A 24,740-nucleotide genomic window follows, 5' to 3' on the forward strand; every position below is an offset into this window, starting at 1 on the left:
TTCCTGAGACGGTGCTAGAGTTCTGACATCACACTCCCTCAGAGCTCTGCTCATACCTGACTTGAGCCAATAAATCATCTTTAGATCAGGAGCGCTGAGGTGACATGGACTTCTTTTTACTGGGAATTTCTAGCAGAAAATTCCTTTTCCTAGAGGAGCGATACTCCTTCTTTCTCCTAGGTTCTGACACAGAGGAGGGTACCAAAGAGCCTGTCCCGGAGCCCCAAGCCTTTTACTGCTTCAAGAGAGATCACTGGAGTCCCTCCCTGACTCCATATGGTACCCACGCAGGGGAAGGGGAGGAGAAGGAGTTGAGCCTTTATTATGACCAAGGTGAGAAGACTAAAAGTAATACACCTCCTCCAGCAGGTGCGGCTAGTCTTTCTGGTCTGCTAAGATGCTCTTGCATCCCTTGCACTTGGGTTAGGGACGTAGATGATGCCGATGTCTCAACAGCTGTATTGGTACTGTGGTTTTGGTGACTGGACGTCTAGTTAGCACTGCTGACTGGGTCCACAGACTATTCTGCGCTTGTCTACAGTGCAGCTGTACCACTAGAGCGGCACTGCTGTAGCGCTTCAATGTAGACACTAACTACAATGATGGGAGGGATTCTCCCATCTGTGCCGGTAACCCACCTCCTGGAGAGGCAATAGCTAGGTCGATGGAAGAATTCTTCCATAAACCTAGTACTGTCTACACAGGGACTTAGGCTGGCTTAACAATACTACTCAGGGGTGTGGATTTTTCACATCCCCGTCAACATAGTTAAACCGACCTAATTTTCCAGTGTAGACCAGGCTTCTGCGCTTATAGACCTTAAGCTCCAAAAAGGGACAGTACGCACGAAGATGCTGGCCACTGACATGTGGGAGCTGCAGGTATCAAGCTGCTGGGTACCAAAAAGGTCAGCGTCAAAGGAAACCAGGCAGCAGATTTAACTGGTACCGTAGGCGCTCATCATTACTAATACTGAGGCATAATAAGGCTGCCCTTCAACTGCAGAGCTTGGGATGAGTCTAACACTCTTGTGTCTCGGCTTTGAGGGTCCAGGAGAGGGAGATTTATGTCTCATCTCTGAAGTGATAGCTCCTTCCTACCCGTTTTTGAAAAAGTCAATGTATGGATTGAACTCAAGAAGTGGGGTTTATTAGGCATCTCAGCCCTGGAGTATAGGATGGAATCACAGCTTACTGGGGCACTAACCAAGGACTGGAGGGAGGACTGAGAGTTAGCACAGGTGAATAAGCTCCTCCTCCTCCTCCTTCTAGAAATGTCCCTGTGGGTGCTCCACTTTTAGGTGACTATGGAGCAGTACCCTTCAGTGGAAGGTGGGGCTTCGAAGATGTTTACTGAGTGGTGGATAACACTGATTTTCTGAAATGAGCATCAGCAGCTGATTGCTTCTCTATGGCGTAATGTCTGGTGAAGGTGTGGGCTGATGCCCAGGTAGCTGCTTTACATATATCAATGATGGGTGTATCTTTAAGAAAGGCTATTGATGTGGAGATAGCCCTGGTGGAGTGTGTGTGAAGACCAGAGAGGGGTTCTAGGTCGTGTTCATGGTAGCATAATCGGATGCACTCTGATGTCCATTTTGAAAGTCGCTGTTTGGAAATGGTTAGTCCTTGAGATCGTTCCGTTGTGGAAATGAACAGTTTGGTAGATTTCCTGAATGTCTGTCTTCTATCTATATAGAACACAAGTGCTCTACGAACGTCCAATGTGTGAAGAGATGTTTCCCTGCTGTCAGCGTGCAGCTTCGGGAAGAATACAGGTAAGTAGATGAGCTGGTTGAGATGGAAGGATGAGGCCACATTAGGTATGAATTTCAGATGTGGGCAAAGGATTACCTTGTCCTTGAGGAATACGGTGTAAGGTGAAGTTACCATCAGGGCACCAAGCTCTCCAACCCATCATGCCGACTTAATTGTGACTAGGAAGGCGACTTTCATGGACAAGTGTAATAGGAGCAGGTAGCCAGAGGTTCAAAAGGTTTGCCCATGAGGGTACAGAGGACTAAGTTAAGGTCCCACATAGGGGCAGGGTCTCTGACTGTAGGGTAAGTATTTTGTATACCCTTGAGGAAGTGTTCAGTGAGAGCATGCGTGAATATAGTGAGGCCATCTACTTTGGAATGGAAAGCTGTGATTGCAGATAAGTGTACCCGGAGTGAACTGATAGAAAGACCCGATTTTTTTAGGATCAGCATATATTCAAGTATTGCGGGTAATGGAGCCGTTCGAGGGGAGAGTTGTTTGTCTCCGCACCATATGGAGAAATGAAGCCACTTTTGAGTATATGTTTTTCGTGTGGTAAATCATCTGCTGTTCATCAAAATATCCCAGACCTCTCTAGAACAGCCTGCCTCCAGAGGTGTCAGCCACAAATTAGCCATGCCTTGAGATGGAGGATTGGGATGTTTGGGTGATGGAGACGACTTGAGTCTGGAGTGAGTAGGGGAGGTACGAGTGGGAGGGGCCACAGTGATGTTGTGATCATCTGTTTGAGGTAGGGAAACCAGGTTTGTCTGGGCCACATTGGTGTGATCAGGATTACTCGGGATCTGTCCTGTTTTATCATGTAAAGGACATGAGATATCAGAGGAATCGGGGGAAAAGCATACATTAGAGGCGCTTCCCATTTCATGAGGAAGGCATCCCCGAGGGAGTTTTCCCCAAGTCCTGCCTGGGAGCAGTACTGAGGGCATTTGGTATTGTGGGGTGTTGCAAAAAGGTCTATTGTGAGGAAACCCCAGTGTTGGAAAACAGTGATGAGGATTTCTGGGCCCATTTCCCATTTGTGTGTCTGGGAGAAGTTTCTGCTTAGCTTGGCCACTGTGCTGTTTTGGCTTCCCGGTAGGTAGGCTGCTTTGAGGTCTATGTTGTGGGAGATGCACCACTCCCAAAGGTGAACTGCCTCTGTGCAGAGCAGGTAAGATCATGCCCCACCTTGGCGATTGATATAAAACATGGTGGCCAAATTGTCTGTAAGGATCTGCAATGTCTTGTTGTGAATGAGGGGCAGAAAATGGTGGCATGCATTGCGGACCACCTGGAGCTCCAATAAATTTATGTGGAGCATGGACTCCATGGAGGGCTATCTGCCCTGGATGGTATGTTTGGACAGGTGTGCCCCCCAGCCCAGGAGAGACACATCTGTAGTTATCGTTACTAATGGGGTGTGTCGTTGGAACGGGACACCCTGTGCAGACGTTAGAATGGTTTGTCCACCAGGATAACGAGTTCTTTATCGTGGTGGGCATGGTCAGTTGCTTGTGAATGGAATGTCTGTGAGGAATGTATACTGTATGGAGCCATGCCTGAAGGTGCTTCATATGAAGTCGTGCATGTTTTACAACAAACGTGGTTGCTGACGTGTCCTAGAAGTTGGAGGCATAACCTGGTGGATGTCTGTGGGCTGTTTTGTATGGTTGCTATGAGGTTCGTTAATGTCAAGAAGCGTTGCTGGGGTAGACTTGCCAATGCCGTGGTGCAGTCCAGGTGGGCACCTCTGGATTCCAACTGTTGGGTCAGAATTAGGGTGGATTTTAGGGCATTGATTTGTAGGCCTAGTCTTCTGAACAGAGTTGCAGTGAGCAACAAAGCGTCCACCGCCCGTTGGTATGTAGAAGCTTTCAACAGGCAATCATCCAGGTAGGGGAATATAATTACTCCCTGTCTGCGACGATGGGCTGTGACCACAGCGAGGACTTTGGAGAAAACTCACAGGGCTGTGAAAAGTCCAAATGGGAGCTCTTTGTACTGGAAATGCAGGTTGCCTACTGTGAAACAAAGGAACCTTCTATGTGCAGGATGTATGGTAACATGGAAATAAACATCCTGGAGGTTGAGGGTCAAGAGTCAATCTCCCTTCTCCAATGCCAGGATTATGGTTGCAAGAGTAACCATCTTGAAATACTGAGTTCTGATAAACTTGTTTCGCTTGTGCAAGTCCAATATGGGCCTCCAGCCACCCATTTTCTTTTAGGTGAGGAAATAGTGTGAATAAAACCCAGTCCTCCTGTGTTTGGGAGGTACAGGTACTACGGCACTGAGTTGTGGGAGGTGATTTATTTCCTGCTGTAGTAGGTGCTTGTGAGAAGGGTCCCTGAAGAGGGACGGGGAAGGGGGGTGGGTTGATGGAATAGAGGTGAAGGGGATGGAATAGCCCTTGCATATAATTTCCAGAACCCATTTGTCCAATGTAATGGTTGCCCAGACCGGATAGAAAGGTGTTAGGAGTCTCCAAATGGACTGGAATCGGGAGATGGTTGTGGCAATGGAATTTGATGGGCTCTCATGCCCTCGACCAACACTTCAAAATGCCTGTCTAGAATTAGATGGTTGGGACGTGGTGCATTGCCCTGGTGTCTGTAGTCATCTTGGCTGATGCTGTTTGCGACATTGGTAGTACTATCTCTGTGGCTGGGTATACAGAGCAGTATGGAAGCTCTGGGTGTAAAATATGCAGTTTCTTTTTGTTATCAGGTACGTGAATTCCCAAGGTTTTCAGCATGGCATGGGAGTCCTTGAGTGGATGCAAGGCTGCATCCGTGGTGTCCGCAAAGAGTTTCTATCCCTCAAAAGGTAAGTCCTCGATTGTCGCCTGGATTTCCTAGGGGAAGCCAGAAAGGTGGAGCCAAGAGGCCCTCCACATGACTACTGACATGGTGATGGAGCTAGCCACCGTGTCTGCAGAATCTAGTGATGCCTGCAAGGCTGTCCTGGCAATCAGGGTACCTTCTGAGATGCTCACTTTGTATTGTTCTTTTTTGTCTGTTGGAAGATGCTCAATAAACAGACATCTGTGCAAAATTGTTGTGAGTGGATTTGGCTAATAGCGTGGAGTAGTTAGCGATGCATAACTGAAGAGTCGCTGAGGAATAGGCCTTTCTACCAAACAGGTGAAGGCGTTTCCAGTCTTTATCGTAAGGGGTGGTACGAGACAGGTGTTGTTTTCCCCTTTGATTAACGGCTTCCACCACCAGTGAGTTTGGCTAGGGTGAGTGAAGAGGAACTCAGCTCCTTTAGCTGGCACGTAATACTTCTTGTCTGAATGTTTACAAGAGGGTGGGGCTGTGGCCGGTGTCTGCCAAACCATTTTTGCTGGGTCCATAATGGCAGAATTAATAGGCAATGCAATCTTGGCCATAGAAGAGGCATGGAGAATGTCTGTGAGCTTATGCTATGTCTCTGGCAGCTCTTCTAAGCAGATGGCTAGGGAATCAGCAGATGCTTGAACAGATCTTGGAAAGATTTACAGTCGTCCGCCGGTGTAGGGGGAGGCATGATTGTATCCTCCGGGGACGATGAAGAAATATTGGTAGGAGGTTGGATGTCACACTCTATTAAGTCCTCATTGCCCTCTTGCTCCTCCCCGGCAGCTTCAGGAGAAGCTGAGGCAACCAGTGAAGTAGATCTAGCTGATCTTGGTGTTCTGGACCTAGATTGGTTAGAGAGCTGACTGGAGGTGGCGCCACAGCACTGCTCGGTGCTGAGGGCTTCAGCTCTCTAGGCTCTGAGGGAAAAGACAGTTACTCACCTTTGTAACTCTTGTTCTTCGAGATGTGTTGCTCATATCCATTCCAATTAGGTGTGCGCGTGCTGCGTGCACGGCCGTCGGAGAATTTTTACCCTAGCAACACCCAGTGGGTCGGCTGTGGAGCCCCCTGGAGTGGCGCCTTCATGGTGCTGGATATATGCCCCAGCCTACCCAGCGCCCCCTCAGTTCCTTCTTGCCGGCCACTCCAACAGATGGGAAGGAGGGTGGGTTTGGAATGGATATGAGCAACACATCTCGAAGAACAAGTTACAAAGGTGAGTAACCGTCTTTTCCTCTTCGAGTGTTTGCTCATATAGATTCCAATTAGGTGACTCCCAAGCCTTACCTAGGTGGTGGGGTCGGAGTGAAGTACCGTGGATTGTAGGACCGCTCTACCAAATGCCACATCGTCTCTGGCTTGTCAGAGATGGCATAGTGTGAAGCAAAAGTATGTACTGAAGACCAAGTAGCAGCTCTGCAGATCTCCTGGATTGGCACCTGGGCCAGGAAAGCCACCGACGAGGCCTGAGCCCTTGTGGAGTGAGCAGTGAGCGGCAGGGTCAGAACACCGGCCAGATCATAGCAAGCACAGATACAGGACATGATCCAAGAAGAGATACGCTGAAAGGAGACCGGGAGGCCCTTTATCCAGTCCGCCACCATGATGAAGAGCTGGGTCGTTTTCCTGAACGGCTTCGTACGCTCAATGTAGAAGGCAAGGTCACTCCGAACATCGAGGAAGTGTAGCCGCTGCTCCTGATGACTGGCGTGCAGTTTTGGATAAAAAACTGGGAGGAAAATGTCCTGATTGATATGGAAGGTAGATACCACCTTGGGAAGAAAGGCAGGGTGAGGTCGCAGCTGCACCTTATCCTTATGGAAGATCATGTAGGGTGATTCCAAGGTAAGAGCCCTGAGTTCGGAGACATGCCTCGCCGACGTGATAGCAATGAGGAAAGCCATTTTCCAAGAGAGGTATAGGAGGGAACAGGTGGCCAACGGCTCGAACGGGGGCCCCATAAACCTGGAGAGGACCAGGTTAAGGTCCCACGTGGGGACTGGCTGCCATACCTGCGGGTAGACACGGTCCTGTCTCTTAAGGAACCTACTGACCATGGGGTTGGCGAAGACAGATGGGCCATTTGCTCCCGGGTGGAAAGCTGAGATGGCCGCCAGGTGAACTCTGATGGATGATATAGCCAGGCCCTGCTGTTTCAGACCCAGAAGATCGTGCCACTCATTTTGGACTGACGCTTGGAGGGGGGGTGTGCCGCGGTGAGTGCACCAGCATGAGAATCGCTTCCACTCAGCCACATATGTGGCCCAAGTGGAAGATTTCTTGCTACCCAACAGAACCTGCTGCACCAAATGAGAACAGAGGAGTTCTGAATGGCTCAGTCATGCAACATCCACGCTGTGAGGTGGAGCGATTGTAGGTCGGGGTGACAGAGACGGCCGTGATCCTGAGTGATCAGGTCTGGAAAAAGGGGCAGCAGCACTGGGGCGTCCACGGAGATCTCCAACAGCGTGGTGTACCAATGTTGCCTGGGCCATGCCAGGGCGACCAGAATCAGCCATGTCCTGTCCCTGCGCACCTTGAGCAGGACCTTGTGTACAAGGGGAAATGGCGGGAAGGCGTAAAACAATCGGCTCGTCCATGGGAGTAGAAAGGCATCTGTGAGAGAGCCCGGGGAGTGACCTTGGAGGGAGCAAAATGCTGGGCATTTCCGATTGCTGCGTGAGGCAAACAGGTCGACCTGGGGAAACCCCCACTTTAGGGAGATGGAGCGGATGACATCCAGATGGAGCGGATGACATCCAGATGGAGCGACCAGTCGTGGAAGTGGAAGGACCTGCTGAGGTGTTCTGCCAACTTGTTCTGGACCCCTGGAAGAAAAGACGCCATCAGGTGAATGGAGTGGGCTATGCAGAACTCCCACCGTCGAATGGCCTCCTGACAGAGGGGGGAGGAACGAGCCCCCCCTTGCTTGTTGATGTAGAACATGGCCATGGTGTTGTCTGTGAGGACCGCCACACACGGACCATGCAACCGCTCCTGAAAGGCTTGACAAGCCAGACGTACTGCCATTAGCTCCCGTACGTTGATATGGAGAGAGAGCTCAGATGGGGCCCACAGACCCTACCTCTGGATGTCCCCAAGATGGGTGCCTGATCCCAGGGCTGACGGGTGTGGAAGGGGACTCCCTCACATATGGCCCTGGGGTCTAGCCACCAGTGGAGAGAGGCCAGGACTCTCTCTGGGATGGTGACCACCAGGTTCAGGCTGTCTCGACCTGGGCAATAGACTGATGCCAGCCAGGCTTGAAGTGGGCGGAGCCATAGTCTGGCATGCCTGGTCACGTATGTGCAGGAAGCCACGTGTCCTAGAAGACGTTCTTGCCGTCGAGGTTGGGAAGCTTTGAAGGCTCCGAGTGAGGCTTGCCAAACCTTGGAAACGAGTGTCCAGCAGAAGGGCTCGAGCATGCACAGAGTCCAGGACTGCCCCGATGAATTCTATTCTCTGGGTCAGTTCTAGCGTAGACTTCGCCACGTTGAAAAGGAGGCCTAATCGACAACACGTGTCCGTGACCAATTGAAGGTGGGACTGTACCTGTTCTTTGGTGCGACCTCGGATGAGCCAGTTGTCGAGATATGGGTATACCTGGATCCGTCGTCGACAAAGGAAGGCTGCCACGACTGCCATACATTTGGTGAACACCCGGGGGGCTGTAGAGAGACTGAACGGAAGGATCGTGAACTGATAGTGTTTGCGGTTGATCATAAAGCGGAGGAAGCATCTGTGCACTGGATGGATCACTATGTGGAAATATGCGTCCTTCATGTCGAGGGCAGCGTACCAATCTCCAGGATCCAGGGAAGGTATAATGGTGCCCAAGGAGAGCATGTGGAACTTCAACTTTACCATGAATTTGTTGAGTCCGCGCAGGTCCAGGATAGGCCGAAATCAGCCCTTTGCCTTGGGAGTTAGGAAGTAAGGGGAGTAAAACCCCCTGCCCCTTAGCTCCCTTGGACCCTCCTTGATCGCCCCCATGGCGAGAAGCATCTGAACCTCCTGAATGAGGAGTTGCTCGTGAGAGGGGTCCCTGAAGAGGGACGGGGAGGGAGGGTGGGAGGGAGGGTGCGAAGAAAGAAAATTGGAGAGAGTATCCCCTTTCCACCGTGCAAAGAACCCAACGGTCCATGGTTATGAGGGACCAAGCATGGTGGAAACGGGATAAACGATTCAAGAAGGGTGGGGTCGGATCCTGAACGAGGTCCGGTACATCATCCTCACGCGTCCCTTCAAAAGTTTTGTTTAGAACCTGCCGAGGGCTTGGAAGGGCCCTGGCCCTGCCCAGATTGGTGGTTGGAGGACTTCCTCCTGCCATTACGCCCCCGTCTAAAATATAGGATATAAAAATCCTGCCTCGGCCAAGGAGGGGGATAGGAGCGTTGAGGCTGAGGTTTAAAGGGCTTCTGCTGGGTAGCTGGTGTGTGCATGCCCAGTGACCTCAATATGGCCCTTAAGTCTTTGAGGCTCTGAAGCCTTGAGTCAGTCTTGTCCGAAAACAGGCTCTCTCCATCAAAGGAGAGATCCTGCAATGTTTGCTGAAGTTCTGGTGGTAAGCCGGAAGCTTGAAGCCAAGAGATACGCCTCATTGTGATGCCTGAAGAGAAGGTCCGAGCGGCAGAGTCCGCAGTGTCCAAGGAGGCCTGCAATGAGGTCCATGCCACCGTTTTGCCCTCTTCCACCAGGGCCCCAAACTCTTCTCTGGAGTCTGGAGGTACGAGCTCCTTGAACTTCATCATGGAGTTCCAAAAGTTAAAATTGTATCTGCTCAGGAGCGCCTGCTGGTTCACGATCTGGAGCTGAAGTCCCACCGAGGAATAGACTTTGCACCCAAATAGATCGAGGACCTTGGCCTCTTTTGACTTGGGCGCCGGGGCTTGCTGACCATGCCGCTCCTTCTCGTTCACTGAGGTCACCACCAGTGAACAGGGCTGTGGATGAGTGTAGAGACAGTCATATCCCTTGGAGGGGACGAAATACTTCCGCTCCACCCCTTTAGCAGTTGGGGGAGTGGACGCGGGCATTTGCCAGATTGTTCTGGCCGAGGTCTGAATGGTCCGGATGAGTGGTAGGGCCACCCTAAATGGAGCATCTGTTGACAAAATGTCAACCACAGGGTCCTCCATCTCAATAACCTCCTATGCTTGCAGGTTCATATTCCACACCACTCTGCATAAAAGGTCCTGGTGGGCATGGCGATCTATTGGAGGGGGACCCGATATACCAGTTCCCGCCACCGCCTCGTCGGGTGAGGATGAGGAGGAGGCCAAGGGAGGCAGAGGATCATCTGGAGCCTCTTGCTGAGCTGGGCCCTGTTGCCCTGAGCCCGTGACTTCAGTTTCCGGACCAGGAACTGGAGTTGGAGGAGGGCCTGGAGCGGGAAGGATGATACCACAGTCTCCATGCCTCCAGGAGTAGGATGGCTGGAGGTGGCCTCTGGCACTCGCAGCTTGGACGGGGCTGAACGAGAAGCCCAGACGGAGCACCCTGGGCCTGCTGGTATGCCCAGGGCATCCAAAAGGGCCACTGAGTGGACCCTTGAGCGGGACCTTGCTCCTGTGCCTGCCAATGTCCAGCCCCTGAGTCCAGGCAGCCGTGATCCAAGTGGCGGCGGTCTGAGAAACGCGACCTTGCCTCCGACTCTGATGAACGAGAGGCAAAACATGATGGCCACGGTGGTGTCGAGTGGGTCTGCGCTGAGTCACATCGACGAGACGATGGAGATTAGTACCACGAAGCTGGAGATCGGTGTCGTGATGGTGGAGAGCGGTACCATGACGCTGGGGAGTGGTGCTGGGATCTACACCGGTGCCTGGATCTGGACGTAGGCCTACTCCTGGACGGCCACTAGTGTACGGAGCGGCATTGAGAACAATACCGGGAGTCAGAGCGGTGCCGCGAGTACGACCAGCGCCATGATGGAGAGCCGTGCCGGGACTGCAAGCAGTGTCGGGAGCAGGAACGGTGCCAAGAACGGGATCGGTGCTGCGGCTCGACCAACAGTGCCAGCGAGTGAATAAGAGCCGGCTTGCCCCGGGATGGTGCCACATGAACAGGTGCCGGTGCCTGTCATGGCAATCAGATCCCTTGCAGCCGCAAAGGTATCTGGAGTAGACGGCAACTGGACCTCAACCACGCTGCGAGTAGGGGAGTCCAGTTGTACTGGACTCAACGGATCCACTCTTGGTGCCGGAGTCAATAGTGCCAAAGCTGCCACTTGTACCCCTGGGCACTCCCCTGTAGGACGCGGCTCTGTGGGCGGATCCAGGGAGGGTGGCACCTGCTGAGGTGGGCCAGCCTTTTCCGGTTTGCGGTGCCACTTCTGGCCAGGCGAGTGGGAGCGCTGCTGGACTGATGAAGTCTGTTGCGGTGCCAGGGAATGTCGGTGCCATGGGTCTCTATCAGAGTCCAATCACAGTGTCGTTCCTACCTCTGTCGCTGGGGAGCTGCTCACCAAAGTGCTCGATGCTGGATCTTGGCACACCGCTGCAGGCTGAGGACTAAGAGCCGCCTCCATTGAGGAGCTTTCTTAAGCGAAAGTCCCACTCCTCCTTAGTCCAGGGACGAAACCCCCTGCAGATCCTGCACTTGTCTGCTTGATAAGACTCCCCCAGACACTTCAGGCAAGAGTCATGGGGGTCGCCCCTTGGTATGGGCTTAGAGCAGGAATTGCAGGGCTTAAAGCCCAGAGCCTTGGGCATGAGCCCAAGCAAAAGATGGGGAGGAGGAAAACCCCTTCCAACCCCACTAATACAAATAACTATAACTACAACTATAACTATTAAACTATTAAACTGTGTAGGAAAAACGGTAGGGAGAGTGGAGAGCAGCAAAGCCGAGCTCCAAAGTTCCAACAACTGTCACTGGCGGTAAGAAGGAACTGAGGGGGCGCTGGGTTGGCTGGGGCATATATCCAGCGCCATGAAGGCGCCGCTCCAGGGGGTTCCACAGCCGACCCACTGGGTGTTGCTAGGGTAAAAATTCTCCAATGGCCGTGCACGCGGCACGCACACACCTAATTGGAATCGATATGAGCAAGTACTCGAAGAAGAACAGGCTTAGTTTTGCCTGTATGAGTGGCTACCTGTCTGAGAGCTAAACCGCACCGGGTCTTTCGCGCCTCGGGTTGCCTCTGCACTGGACGAACCCGGTGCCATGTGGTCCGAGGCTCTGCGTGCCGATGGTACTGGGGTGGATTTAGTGGTCGGAGATCGCTTTTTGCATGGCGATTCTCCCTGGGGGGAGGAGTGAGACCGCTTCTGTGTTTTCATGGGGGCTGGATCCTTTGTGCTCATCTTAGAGGAGGACCCCATCTCTGACAGGGCAGTTGGTGAGTCAGTGAGCTGGTGGGGAGGGGTCCCCTGCTCAGGGTCAGAGGCAGGATGCAGGGATTTCTCCATAAGCATCAGTTTGAGCTGGAGTTCCCAAGCGTTTCTGATCCTTGCCATTAGCTTTTTGCGGTGGTGGCACTTCTGCATAACGTGAGTCTCCCCCAGGCAGCATGGTCACTAGGAGTGACCGTCAGAGACTGGTATTGACAGTCTACAGGTGAGGAAACGTTTAAAGCCTGGGGAGCCAGGCATAGCTGTTTGAAGAGTGTCTCTGGTTTGTTTGTTTGTTTTTAAACAGAAAGGGAAGAGACAAGAACCCTGCAGGGAACGGGAAGGGGTAATTTTGGGCAAAAAGGAAAGGAAAAAGTATTCTGATGAAGATTATTCTGAGGCTCTGCTGTTGTTCTGACCAAAGCCAAAGAAAGCGGCAAAGAACGAACTGGGGGACGGCTGGCTACGCACATGCGATACCCACTCAGAGCAGCACGAGCTGACAGCAGCGCGTGCGTGGCCAACCAGGGCACTGCTACCTTAAATCTCAGACTAGAAGCTCAAGGGTGCTCAAACCCCCCAAAAAGTGGAGCACCCACAGGGACATTCCTAGAAGAACTAGTATTTCATGATCCCCTTTAGGGTCTGTGATGTGGTGTACAAAACCCACACTGAGCACCAAGAGGTTAAGGGATTATTTGGGGCTCAGCCAGCCCCGCCCACCACACCTGCAGCAAATGCTCCATCTGCTAGAGGAATTAAAAGGCAGGGAATTAGCTCATTTGGGTGGCAGAGCTGGAGGTGAGCAGACCTGCAGTCCACAGCTGCAGCAGAGCAGAGGGAAAGCTAAAGGTTCTGACGCTGCTGCCCAAAGGGGCCCTCCTTGAGGGAAGGGAGGACCCACAGCAGAGACAACCAGAGAGGGAAGTATCCTGTGACATTGGTATCTCCCTCTTATTTCTTTTGGTTTGGATTTCCCCACCAGGTGAAGGCCTTGGACTGAGCTGACCCCACAGGGGGAGATGAGAGGAAGAGGCCCAGGGAGGACAGCCTTAAGCAGCCTTGGTTGCCAGATTACTGGTAGCCCGAAGGGCCCTGAGTGAGAGCCCAGTGGAGTAGGAGGTCCTGGGCTCCCCTCCCCACAATCCCCTTGGCAGGCCCGGGTTGTGGCCGTGACCACTAGGCTACACTTCCCAACCAGACCCCGAGTGAGGAGCATTACAGGGTCAAATTTGGGATTTACATTATTTGACAGTTTCATTAAGCCATTTTGTAATTATTCTTCTTTAACTCAGAGAGTATAACATATAGAAGCAAACTGTTTAGAAGAGGTTGTTTGCATCCTGCAGACACTTTGGAAAAGTATTGAGAAACTGTATCCTGGATATGAACACTCATCACAAGAAGAAATTGCACGCTTGTAAATAATTAGCATAGCTTCCACATAATTGTCTAAATATTGATATCATGTTTCAGTTGTTGTTGGGGAGTTATTCTGTTTTATCTGTTCGTTGTCTTTTTTGAAAATGAGAAACACCATGTTGATAGGGGAAAAAAAAGTTCCCTTTTTTCATACCAGATATCATAATCACAAGATATAGCAATGTGATGTGGTACCAAATGTTATTTATGGCATCACACCATGGGCCAGTAGGGAATGTAGCTTCTCTATACACTGCATTAGGGAGGCAACATCTCAAATGTTCTGGACACTCAACAGCAGAAAAAATTATTACCAAACTGGAGGTTTAGAGAAAGGAACACAGGGAGGGGAAGGAAGTCTGTCTTATGTGGAAGTTAAAAAAAGAGTTAACCAGGAATAGTTTGGCTAAACAATGACTTAGATAATTATCCCATTTTTAAAGTATCAGAAGAGTGTAAACCATCAAAGTTAGAGAATATTTTTCAGGAGGTGTATCAGGAGGAAAGAGGTTAAATTAAGCAGAGGAAAATAAGAGTAAAGGTACTTACAGAGAAATATATTAACAGAATAGAATAGTTCTTCCCAGGGCAGTAGTAGGAAAATATTAAGTAACACTACATCAAATTCTGAAAGCTATAAAGGAACAATCCCATCACTGGTACAGAACGGATATAGGTATTTTTCTTCCCCAATTTAAATTATTTAAGCTGCTGCAATCTTATATCACAAAACTATTGTAAAATTGTATGAAGCACATGATAGTATTTATTTGAACCTTCTCTATTTTGTTCTCTATTACAATTCAATTCTTACACCTTAATACTAATGACTAAAACAGACTGTAAAATTATGAAGATGATGAAAAGCAAACCAAATGGTTTCTATTTATGAAAAAGGAACCATTATAGAGTATTTTAAACTTTCTGGTTTATTACACAATAATTTGGCATTTTTGGAGGTTAATACTCCCAATTTTTTAAAACAACCGGCTGTCACAAACTGCCCTTCAAAATTTTCAGCCATTTTACTTGGGAAATGGCTACAGTTCTTTACCTTGGCAAAAGTGTCCAGCTTGTCTTTATCATATAAGACTCTCAGCATTCCAGCACACAGTGGGCAGCAGGCTCCTACATGACACAAACAAAAGCAGGTTGCACTTCAGGGTTTTAATCAGATCCTTCAAAGCAAGTGAAGGTCAAAATTAAATGGTAAATGATACACAGTAACAAAACTCCCAAACCCAAAGTTTCCTTTATGAAAACAGACCTTTCCAGTCAGTGGTTGGGTTATGAAATTTCTGTGCAATTTTTATGTTTAGCAGCTGCAATTCAAAAACAATCCAATCCCACATGCATCAAATGCTATTTCAATGTGGAGTCATAGGATCAACTTCTAATCACTTAAATATGGTATCACATTGCTATGAGGCTACAAAAATATGCAAGTACATGCTAAGTCACAAGGCAAGATACACTACATGTGCACAGCTCAGGAAAGTACCCCAAAGTCTGTAATAACTACTGGAATGGAGGCGAGGGAGAACTAGAGCAACAAGAAAGATACCAGATTATTGTAACCATTATAGATGCAGGTGGAAAGAGCTTGATGGCATAAATCATTAGTGTAATCAAAAGACTGCAGGGTAAATGCACAATTTTAACTTGTTTACACAGCTATGGCATGTTGGGATTTAGGTTCTTGGCTTTTCAGGCAGATTTCTTCTAAGATTTCCATTATTTATCTATATTCACCTATACTTGCTTTCCTTGTTAGCCACCTCTCCCCTGGGGCTCCTGTTTTACCACCTACCTCTGACTCTACAATTCTCCCCTCCCTCTTCAGGTGTCTGTCTTCCAGAGCTGCTGTTACTTCATTCCCTGAATGAGCTTTCTTCATCCAGTCCTCCGCACCACCTCTGCAGCCCACCCAATTGCCCCATTACCACTGAACACTCCAAAGACGAATTCAAGAGTCAGATGGGTGACTAACGACAGTCTTTAGATAAAAGTCAAAGCCTCTTCCCCACTTCTGGCTCTGTCCCACTCAGAAAAAAAAATCACAATATATTTAGCTTAGGTATTTAAATAGTCTCAACTACATAAACACCTGAGCACTTCACACAATCTTACATGCATTTATCCTCATAAAACCCCTGTGAGATCGTACTTATCCTATTATCCCCAGCTTACAGATGGGGAACTCAGGCACCAAGAGGGTATGTCTACAGTTTGAGTTGCGGGGGTGATTCCGAAACTCAGAGACATACTCACGTGCAAACTCTCATCGAGCTAGCACACCAAAAACAGAATGTTGCTACAGCAGCGCAAGCGGTGGGAGGGGCTAACTACCCGGTGTATGCACCTAGCATCTCCAGTGGGCATGTAATCAGGGTGGCTAGCCCCTCTTACCGCTTGCACTGTTGCACCTACTGTCTATTTTTAGCTGACACGTTCAATGAAAACTAGCACACATGTCTCCTGGAGCTGGGAATCACCCCCAGCTCAAAAGCACAGACATGCCAAGAGGCTAGGGCAAGATTTTTAAAGGTATTAAGGCATCTACACCTAAATAGCTTTAAATACTCGGCCCTAAGTGACTTGCCCAATGTCTCATAAGAAGTCCGGCAGAGTGGGGATCTGAATCTGGGTCTCTAGAATCTCAGGCTAGCATTCTAACCATTGGACCATCCTTCCTTAAAATCCATACACTCTGAGAACGTTTTACTTCTGCATATTTAAATTATTTGGTTTCTGTAGCATGAAAACATGTGTGGTCTGTTAGATCCTGCACTTGTGTGAAAAGGCTGGTAGCAACCTAGTATGACTGTTAACAGTTGGTAGGCTTGCTTTTCATCACAAATCTTGCTAGAGAAGAATAGTTGAGTATGTGAGCTTTCCTAAAGTAACTCTTAGAGGGGACTGTTTGCTAAAGCTCAGATTTCTAGGGTACAGCTTATGACAGTTCCACACAAATTTCCATAAGCAAAATATTTAGCAATACTTTCTTATTATTGAAAATGAAACAAACATTATCCTTGGACATAAGAGTTATTTCCAAGACTCTTTGGCAACAAATGAGGACAAATATGTATCACACACCAAAATCTCTAGAAAGTTGTTTGGCAGTTAAAGGAGAATACTCATATCTTTCAGATGGTTCCTTCTGCTGAAGCTCTCCATGCAAGACAATAAACGTTGATATCTATTATGTAGCCATATTCTACATTCACTGTTAAATTTTATATGTACAACACACACACACACGAGAGACAAACATTTTAATTTGCTTGACTACAAACCTGCCTGAAGGGATAGTAAGAATCCTATTATATAACTGTGACATTGAACTCTATATGTTTATGGAAATATGCTTATAAGTGTAAATATAACTGGAATATGCTTTATGCTAGATATGCCATGTGACATATCTTTGCAAAGGTTATGGTCTACTGACTATATTCCTCCTATTTGTATGCATGTATCATTTTTATATCTGAAGTTATTAGAGTTGGCTTTATGCTTGTATTTGAAGTGTTTGCTGTAGGAAACACAAAATGGAGGTTTGGCCAGTATATTGTGAAGGGGCTATTTAAGTAACTGGGAGTACTTAACTAACAATGGACTTTAGGAGATGCCAGTCTACATCTGAGCTTTCTTGGGAACATTCAAACTAACATGTAAACAATGGCGTCAGCCTGCAAAAAGCTGAATCATTCATGGACAGGTGACTTGCCCAGGTGGCTACAAACTCCATCTTGTTTCTGTGATTTTGCACAGAAGAACAAAGGGGTTTCTGCCCACAAGAGAGAATATAAAATTTTGTCTTCAGCTGGCTCAAGAGATGGCCTCTCCACCCCAAAGAGATGCCTGAAAAAAACTGGAACAAAGGACTGTAACTACGGGGGTGTGAGTGATTGCTGGACCCAGGCCATAAACTACAACGTTGGTCTGAAAGGGATTGTACCTGAGATAAAAATCTAGGTGAGAAGTTAGTATTGTAACTAGATCCTTAGTGTATTAAGTTAGCCTTGCGTATTTTGATTTATTTTACTTAGTAACTTACTTTGTTCTGTCTGTTACTTGAAACCACTTAAATCCCACTTAAATCACTTTTGCTTATTAATTAACCCAGAGTAAGTAATAAATACCTGGGGGAGCAAACAGCTGTGCATATCTCTTTATCAGTGTTATAGAGGGCAAACAATTTATGAGTTTGCCCTCATAAGCTTTATACAGGGTAAAATGGATTTAATTGGGGTTTGGATCTTATTGGGAGCTGGGTGTCTGCGTGCTGGAGACAGGAGCACTTCTTAAGCTGTTTTCAGTTAAGTCTGCAGCTTTGGGGGTGTGGTTCAGACCCTGGGTCTGTGCTGCAGCAGGCTTGCGTGTCTGGCTTAACAAGGCAGGGTTCTGGAGACCCAAACTGGCAGAGAAAACGGGCTCAGAGGTAGTCTCAGCACCTCAGGTGACAGTCCCAAGGGGGTCTCTGTGACCGAACCCATCACAATAACCACTGCTCAAATGAACACTGCTGAATTTATGTAAAATATACCCTCCTGTCACACACAACCATCCATTAATTTATTGTGCATATAAAATGTGTAGCACAATGGGGCCTGATCCCTGGTGGGAGCTATACTATCACAATACAAACAAACAACAGACAACCAAGTTCAGAGAAGGAACGGCATTAGCACATATGTAAAGTACATGTACATCTATCGAGAGAGACATCACAGATGGCAGTAAGAGAAGATGAGCCTGCCTATTGGGCAGGAAGAAAGAGAAACCACCAGTACCACTCAGCTAATCAGTCTATGACACCTCTGGATATGCTGTTGCCCAAACACAACCCTTGGTCCTTCAGCCCTTGGTCATGTTAGCTGAAAGGAACTGGCAGCTCCTCTTTCCATTGAAATCAGTGGGAGCTGCTGGGTGCTCAGCTCCTTTGAAAATGCAGGTCACTTGTTTAGATACCTAAATATGGACCATGGGGCTTGTCTACACTTAAAAGGCTGCAGTGATGCAGCTGCGCCACTGTAGTGCTTCAGTGAAGACACTACCTATGCCAGTGGGAGGGCTACCCCGAGAGGCAGTAGCTATGTCAACGGGAGAAGCCTCCTGTCAATGTAGCACTGTCTATACCGGAAGGTAGGTTGGTAACTGTCACTCAGGGGGGTGGATTTTCCACACCCCTGAGTGACAGTTATACCAACATAAGTTGCTAGTGTAGACTAAGCTTGAAAGTCTAATTTTAGGTACCAACTTTGGAAAATACTGGCCTTAATGATTATCTCTAAATTTTCAGCTTCCTCTTAGAATCTTGAAATATTAAGCCCTTACTGCAAACTTCTTGTTTACTGTAGCCATGGTACCCTTTCACCAGAGTCCACCTGACTTCTTAGCAATAAGTCAAATTCATATATCTACATGTGCAATACTAAAAGCAGACAGACCATGTTCCCGATCAGTGGCAGCATGAGAATGAAATGCATAAAGTTTTTGGATCCTGGACTTCTTTGGCATTGTAAATTATCTTCCCATAAATTACTAAATGTAAAAGCAGCAGGTCTATGAAAGCTTCCCCAATTCCTTGCCTTCCCCACAATATTTTCTAGTGTTGATAGCTACGAATATGAAGCCTTTTTCTCTGCAGTACTACCCAGAGACACCTGGTGAAAACACACCACTGAACGCAGGAGCATTTCACAATATCAAAACAGTGACAAGAGTGGACTGCAGAAGCAGCTGGCATTGGGATACAGAGATTTAATTTAAAAGGTATGTCTCACAAAAGGGCCCTGAGCGAAGAGAAAGCAGGAAAATTTGGTCAGGTACTGTTGTGTTTTGGAGGAGAGGGGGACAAGTCTAGGATGGGAAGGAAGATTCAGTCTTCAAACTGAGTCCAACACTAGTTATTTACATACCCAAGGATAATGCAATAACTGGAATGATTTTAAGAAATAACGTTCAATGAAAATGTCCTGCAGACAGCAGGTTGAAATCACTCAAATTTAGTACACAAGTCAGACATTCTGTGGGAAGCCTCCGGATCTCACAAGAAACAGCAAATCTCTAAAATGGTTTTAGCATGGTGGCTGAAATTTTTACCTTGTGACTAGGTGTTTTATCATTCCTCTGCTCTACATTTGAAATAAAGCACATTCCCTTTCTTGTCCCAAAAATGTAGTTTTCTGCTGTTGCTACTTTAAATATAGTTTGGCACTGCTGTGTTGTATCCACATTATAGATTGTGGAAAACTGCTGTATTTTCAATAGCTAAATATTTATATATTATAAGTGAAGCACTAGTTCAATACAAAGCACATTCTGACTAAAACTGAACTCTAATGCAGAAGGACATAGATTTTATATTTCATGATATGCATTTTGTGTGTGTCTAATTACAGACGTGCACATTCTGCAGTAAGCTGGATCTGTCTGGATTGTGAATTTTGCCACAGCAGACTGGAAATTCAGTGGTAGCTTTCCCCATAAATAAATAAAAATGGAGATTCTGAATCCATAAATTATGAAACTGAGTAACACAATCAGTACAGTGGCCCATGTGTTATTTATTTTGCTATTAAATTCTCCATGTGAGATATGAAAGACTTAAGAGATCAAACATCAGCAGTGAAACATAGTTAAGAGTGTTAACATTTGAACAGTCATCTTTTAGGTTTCAAAATCAGCCCTCCACTGGAACGAATGGGGAGTTCACACATCTTCCAGCAATAACTGCAGGTTACCTGCAGATTTAGGAAGACATTACCATACGATACGATAACAAATTAGGGATACGTAAGACCAGTAGGTTGCAGAGTTTAACACCATTCACTGAAAATGCCCTATGACAAGCCCCCTACTATTTAACTCAGGGTCTATAAACTTGAGCTCTTCAGCTGATTACAACTGCGAAGGGATCACATTAAGAAAGAGGCAAACTTCAAAGAAGTAGGACTCGAAACATTTAGGGCATTACATCTTAAAAACACCACCTAACTTCTCACAGAAACCAAATGAAAACCAATGCAGACCATGGGCATAGCAAGCCTAGCAACAGATTCTGCACAACCAGAACATATCTTATGTCAGCTCAGTCTCAGCCAGCTAGCTCATATTCAAACCCCACTCTTGGCTATACACTGGAAAAGTCACTCATCTGCACCACGTGTGTCTAGTGAAACAGAGACCGCTCTGACGGCACATCTCAATATTAATGAAATCCTCTCTGCACAAAGGTCTATCAGAAGGCTTATGCACCACGTAAGTCCCAATTAAGTCCTCAGAATAAGTCTTGTAATGGTCTCTCTCTCACTCTCACACACACACACACACACACACAGAATAAAATATATTTTTCAAATATATCATTGTGATCCACACCAACTTGCTTATATCATACCTTGATTAACCATTAGCAACAAACATACCTGGTGCAACAACTGGTTTGCATCCAGTTGCAGAAAGAGGAGGACATTTAACAGAGGTGCATTCTGTTTGTAAACTATAGTCTGAAACAACTCCTACAGCTTGACAATGTCCATAGTAGTCCACAGCCACACGGTCAGAATAGGCAGCACACACATTACTGTAGGTTTCACCATTATGTCCACATACTGGTTCCACTGATTTGCAGAAGGGCTGAAAAAGAGTTTGTAAAAAACAAACAAACTTGGTTTATTTACACTGGAGATAAGACTTCAGGATGACCTTACAGTAGTTTTAAAGTCGATAGGGATACACTGCTCATGCAAGTAAAAAGTGTGTCAAAAGTCAGTAATGGAAATCTAGAGCAGATAGCTCACGCAATTTTATGCAATTGACAATAAACAAAAGGAATAAGTTACCAGACAAGACAACAGAAGAATATAAATACTGTAGGTTTAAGAGGCACCTAAGATTTACTTCTGTTAAGGGAAAGGAAATGAGGTTCAGAAACAAGCACTAAAACAACAAAAAAGAGGGAAGCGTAGCAAATTCTGGATGTGTTTTTAATGTTCTTAAAATTACTTTATAAAATAAAGGGTTTAGAAAAACTATAAACACAAGGTTATTTCAAAGGAGTAAAATTTATTACTGTTATTACAGATTTCAGCCCAACATATGTATATCTGTTTGGTGCTTGGTTTTGTTGTTGTTGTTTTCATTTGTGTTTTGTTTTGTTTTTTACAGTTTGTAGAAATGTCCCTATCACACCTTCTAGGCATACATACAAACAACCATAAAATAAATACATATATTTTCCAACTGAACTAGTGCCAATTAACAATAACTCCCCAAAAGAAAACCAATGTAAACAAACCAACGCACTCAGGAAAAGTGTAAGAGACAGATAGGCCATACAATGTACTTGAAAAGCCAACAAATTCAAATTGTTGGACCAAGGGGAGCAGTGAATTGAGTTCAAAGTCCGCCCCAGAGTACTCCCAGATAAGCTGTGACCCCACTCTATCTTCAGAGTCCTCTTAAGTGGGGGAAAAAAGAGAGACAAGCCCAACTCCATCTTCCCTTGCTAGGGACTACAGTCCTAACAATAATACCTCTGCCAGCAGTGTCAGAGGTAACTGACATCATCATGGACATTTGATCTTTGTGCACCTTGTAAAGAATTGTACAATGAACTGTGTTAAATGTATATTAAACGATGTCAGAAAAATAGATATTGTTGTGACGGTGCCCCCCATAAGTCTTTATGGAAATATGCTTATGAATGTATATATGACATAACTAGAATATGTTTTATGCTATATATGCATGTAACATATCTCTGTAAAGGTTATGATCTACTGAATCTATTAATCCTATTTGTATGCCTGTATCATTTTTATATTCGAAGTTATGAATATTGGCTGTGTACTGGCTTGATTTCTAAGTAGCCTTAGTAGAGCATTTGGTCAGCTTCTTGAGAAAGGAATGTGCAAATTATGTGCCCAATCAAGAAACACTTAAAGGACAATAAATCTTGTAAGGCTCCAATCCACATAAGAAGTCTACCTGAGAAAACGTTCAAGGAAGCATGTGAACCATGGCTGCTACCTGTAAGCTCTGAGTCATGCATGGACATGTGACTTGCCCATGTAACTCCAAAACTCCATCTTGGAGCTGGACTTTGCATAGGAGAGAGGAGGGGGTCTCCACCCACAAGAGAAAGTCTATTTAAGCCCGTGGGAGACCCCTCTATTTGGTCTTCAGCTGGCTCAAGAGCTAGCCTTTCCACTGCCAAGGATACCTGAAAGATACTGGAACAAAAGGACAGTAACTACAGGGGGTGTGAGTGATTGCTGAACCCAGACTAGAAGGAGACTAGTCTGTAAAAGGAAGCTTACTGGAATTCCTCTAAGGGTGAGGTTTTTATCTGTATTCAGTTTTCTTAGACATAGACTTGCACGTTCTATTTTATTTTGCTTGGTAATTCACTTTGTTCTGTTACTACTTGGAACCACTTAAACCCTACTTTCTGTATTTAATAAAATCACTTTTTACTTATTAATTAACCCAGAGTATATATTAATACTGGGGTAGGGGGGCAAACAGCTGTGCATCTCTCTCTATCTGTGTTATAGAGGGCGAACAATTTATGAGTTTACCCTGTATAAGCTTTATACAGGGTAAAAGGGATTTATTTGGGGTTTGGACCCCATTGGGAGTTGAACATCTGAGTGTCAAAAACAGGAACACTTCTTAAGTTGCTTTCAGTTAAGTCTGCAACTTTGGGGCACATGGTTCAGACCCTGGGTCTGTGTTGGAGCAGACTGGTGTGTCTGGCTCAGCAAGACAGTGTGCTGGAGTCCCAAGCTAGCAGGGAAAACAGGGGCAGAAGTAGTCTTGGCACATCAGTTGGCAGCCCCAAGTGGGTTTCTGTGATCCAACCTGTCACAATTGTATATTTAATAGTCTTATAAGAAAATGTAAAAGGGAACTTTGCTGCTTTCTGACTGTGTCTTCTTGACATAGCTATTAAAACACTGCTGAAACAATGTCTAAGGTAGTAAAAATCAAAGCTGGTTTGTGTCTTATCTACAGTGGAATTCTTGGCCTGAGTAGATAACAAGACAAAGCAAGTCACACAAATGTCTGATTTACTAGGCGGCTGCAGATCTAGTAAGATAACTGAGAGGATGGTACTGAGTGGACAAAACTAGCCAACCAGCAACTCCAAGGCCACTGTTCCACAGGGCTCTCTGGTGCTAGTAGGTTCCAACCTGCCACTCAGGGACCTGCTAACTGTTGTCAGAATAGGAGCTGAACTCAGACAGAGGACCCCAATCTTGGGAGCTGACTGGCAGAATGCTGAGGGTCCTAATTGGTCCACAGCTCCTATTTATACACAGCGTAGGAACAGGAAGTTGCCCATACAACTGGGATCCATCTTGCTCTGGACTGTGTGCCTTGTGCTTCCTCCTTGGCCTCCTGCTCTCCTGGCTCCACATCCTGGTACCCTCACCTGGCCATCTATCCATTACTCTGCTCTCAAGTTTGTCTCCTGCTTCTGATCTCCAGGTAATCTGACTCTGCCAGTCTCCTGACAGTCGACTCTCAGTTTGCCCTCTGGCCTGTCTCAGACTCTGATCTCGTGATATTTGACCTGGCCTGACTCCCAACTCCTGCTCTGACCACTAGGTAAGACCATCCACATCCCAGTCATGACAGCCACAAGAAGCAGATAAATAAGAATAAGACAACTGTTGTAAAAAATAATGGAATACATGAAAGCAATGAAAAGACAGCTGGGTTGAGTGAGTGAGGAGGATAGCAAAGGCGAAAATATATATACAGTATATTGCTTTTTAAAAAATGTATCAGTTAAAAGGATCTGTGGTTAGTCTGTATGAAAATATATTGTGCATTTTAATTAAATTTAAATTTCTAGCCAGAATTTTAAAAAAATTACAAATGTATCTTGTAAATAAGAAATGCATTAGTCACCATTTTTTAAAATAATAAAGTAAAAATTAAGAATCTGAATACATTTAATTTAAACTAAATAAATGTGTATAGACATGTATCTTCCTGGTTAGCAAAAAGAGCACCTAATTTAGTGTAAAGTCTATATTTAGTTGCAAATTAATAAATTTTAATGAAAAAAGAAAAGGAGTACTTGTGGCACCTTAAAGCTGTAGCTCACGAAAGCTTATGCTCAAATAAATTGGTTAGTCTCTAAGGTGCCACAAGTACTCCTTTTCTTTTTGCGAATACAGACTACCACGGCTGCTACTCTGAAACCTAAATTTTAATGGTTACCAACCAATGAGAATCAACATTTCTTTAAGAAAATAACTAAAAAGTACAAATGCAAAACACCATTAAAACTGATTTGTTAAGTCAAGGTTTCCTGATTGCTTATTTAAATCATGATTAAATTGCTTTGATTTCCA

At 46.3% G+C, this 24,740-nt stretch overlaps 1 protein-coding gene across 5 annotated transcripts in view; it reads right to left on the reverse strand.

The window, feature by feature from the left end:
* Nucleotides 1-24,740, reverse strand: part of RECK (reversion inducing cysteine rich protein with kazal motifs) — a 143,352-nt gene that overhangs the window by 22,139 nt on the left and 96,473 nt on the right. For all 5 annotated transcript variants that reach the window (XR_006288804.1, XM_037889848.2, XM_043540341.1 and 2 more), the window contains 2 exons: nucleotides 20,796-21,006; nucleotides 14,414-14,487 (listed from right to left, as the gene is read on the reverse strand). Coding sequence is in view for 4 of the 5 variants with exons in the window: in XM_037889848.2 (XP_037745776.1) it covers nucleotides 14,414-14,487; nucleotides 20,796-21,006 (285 nt within the window). In the remaining variant the exon portion in view is untranslated. The remainder of the gene's footprint in view (nucleotides 1-14,413; nucleotides 14,488-20,795; nucleotides 21,007-24,740) is intronic.

The sequence above is a fragment of the Chelonia mydas genome, chromosome 2, assembly GCF_015237465.2.
Source record: "Chelonia mydas isolate rCheMyd1 chromosome 2, rCheMyd1.pri.v2, whole genome shotgun sequence".
NCBI classification, from domain to species: Eukaryota; Metazoa; Chordata; order Testudines; family Cheloniidae; genus Chelonia; species Chelonia mydas.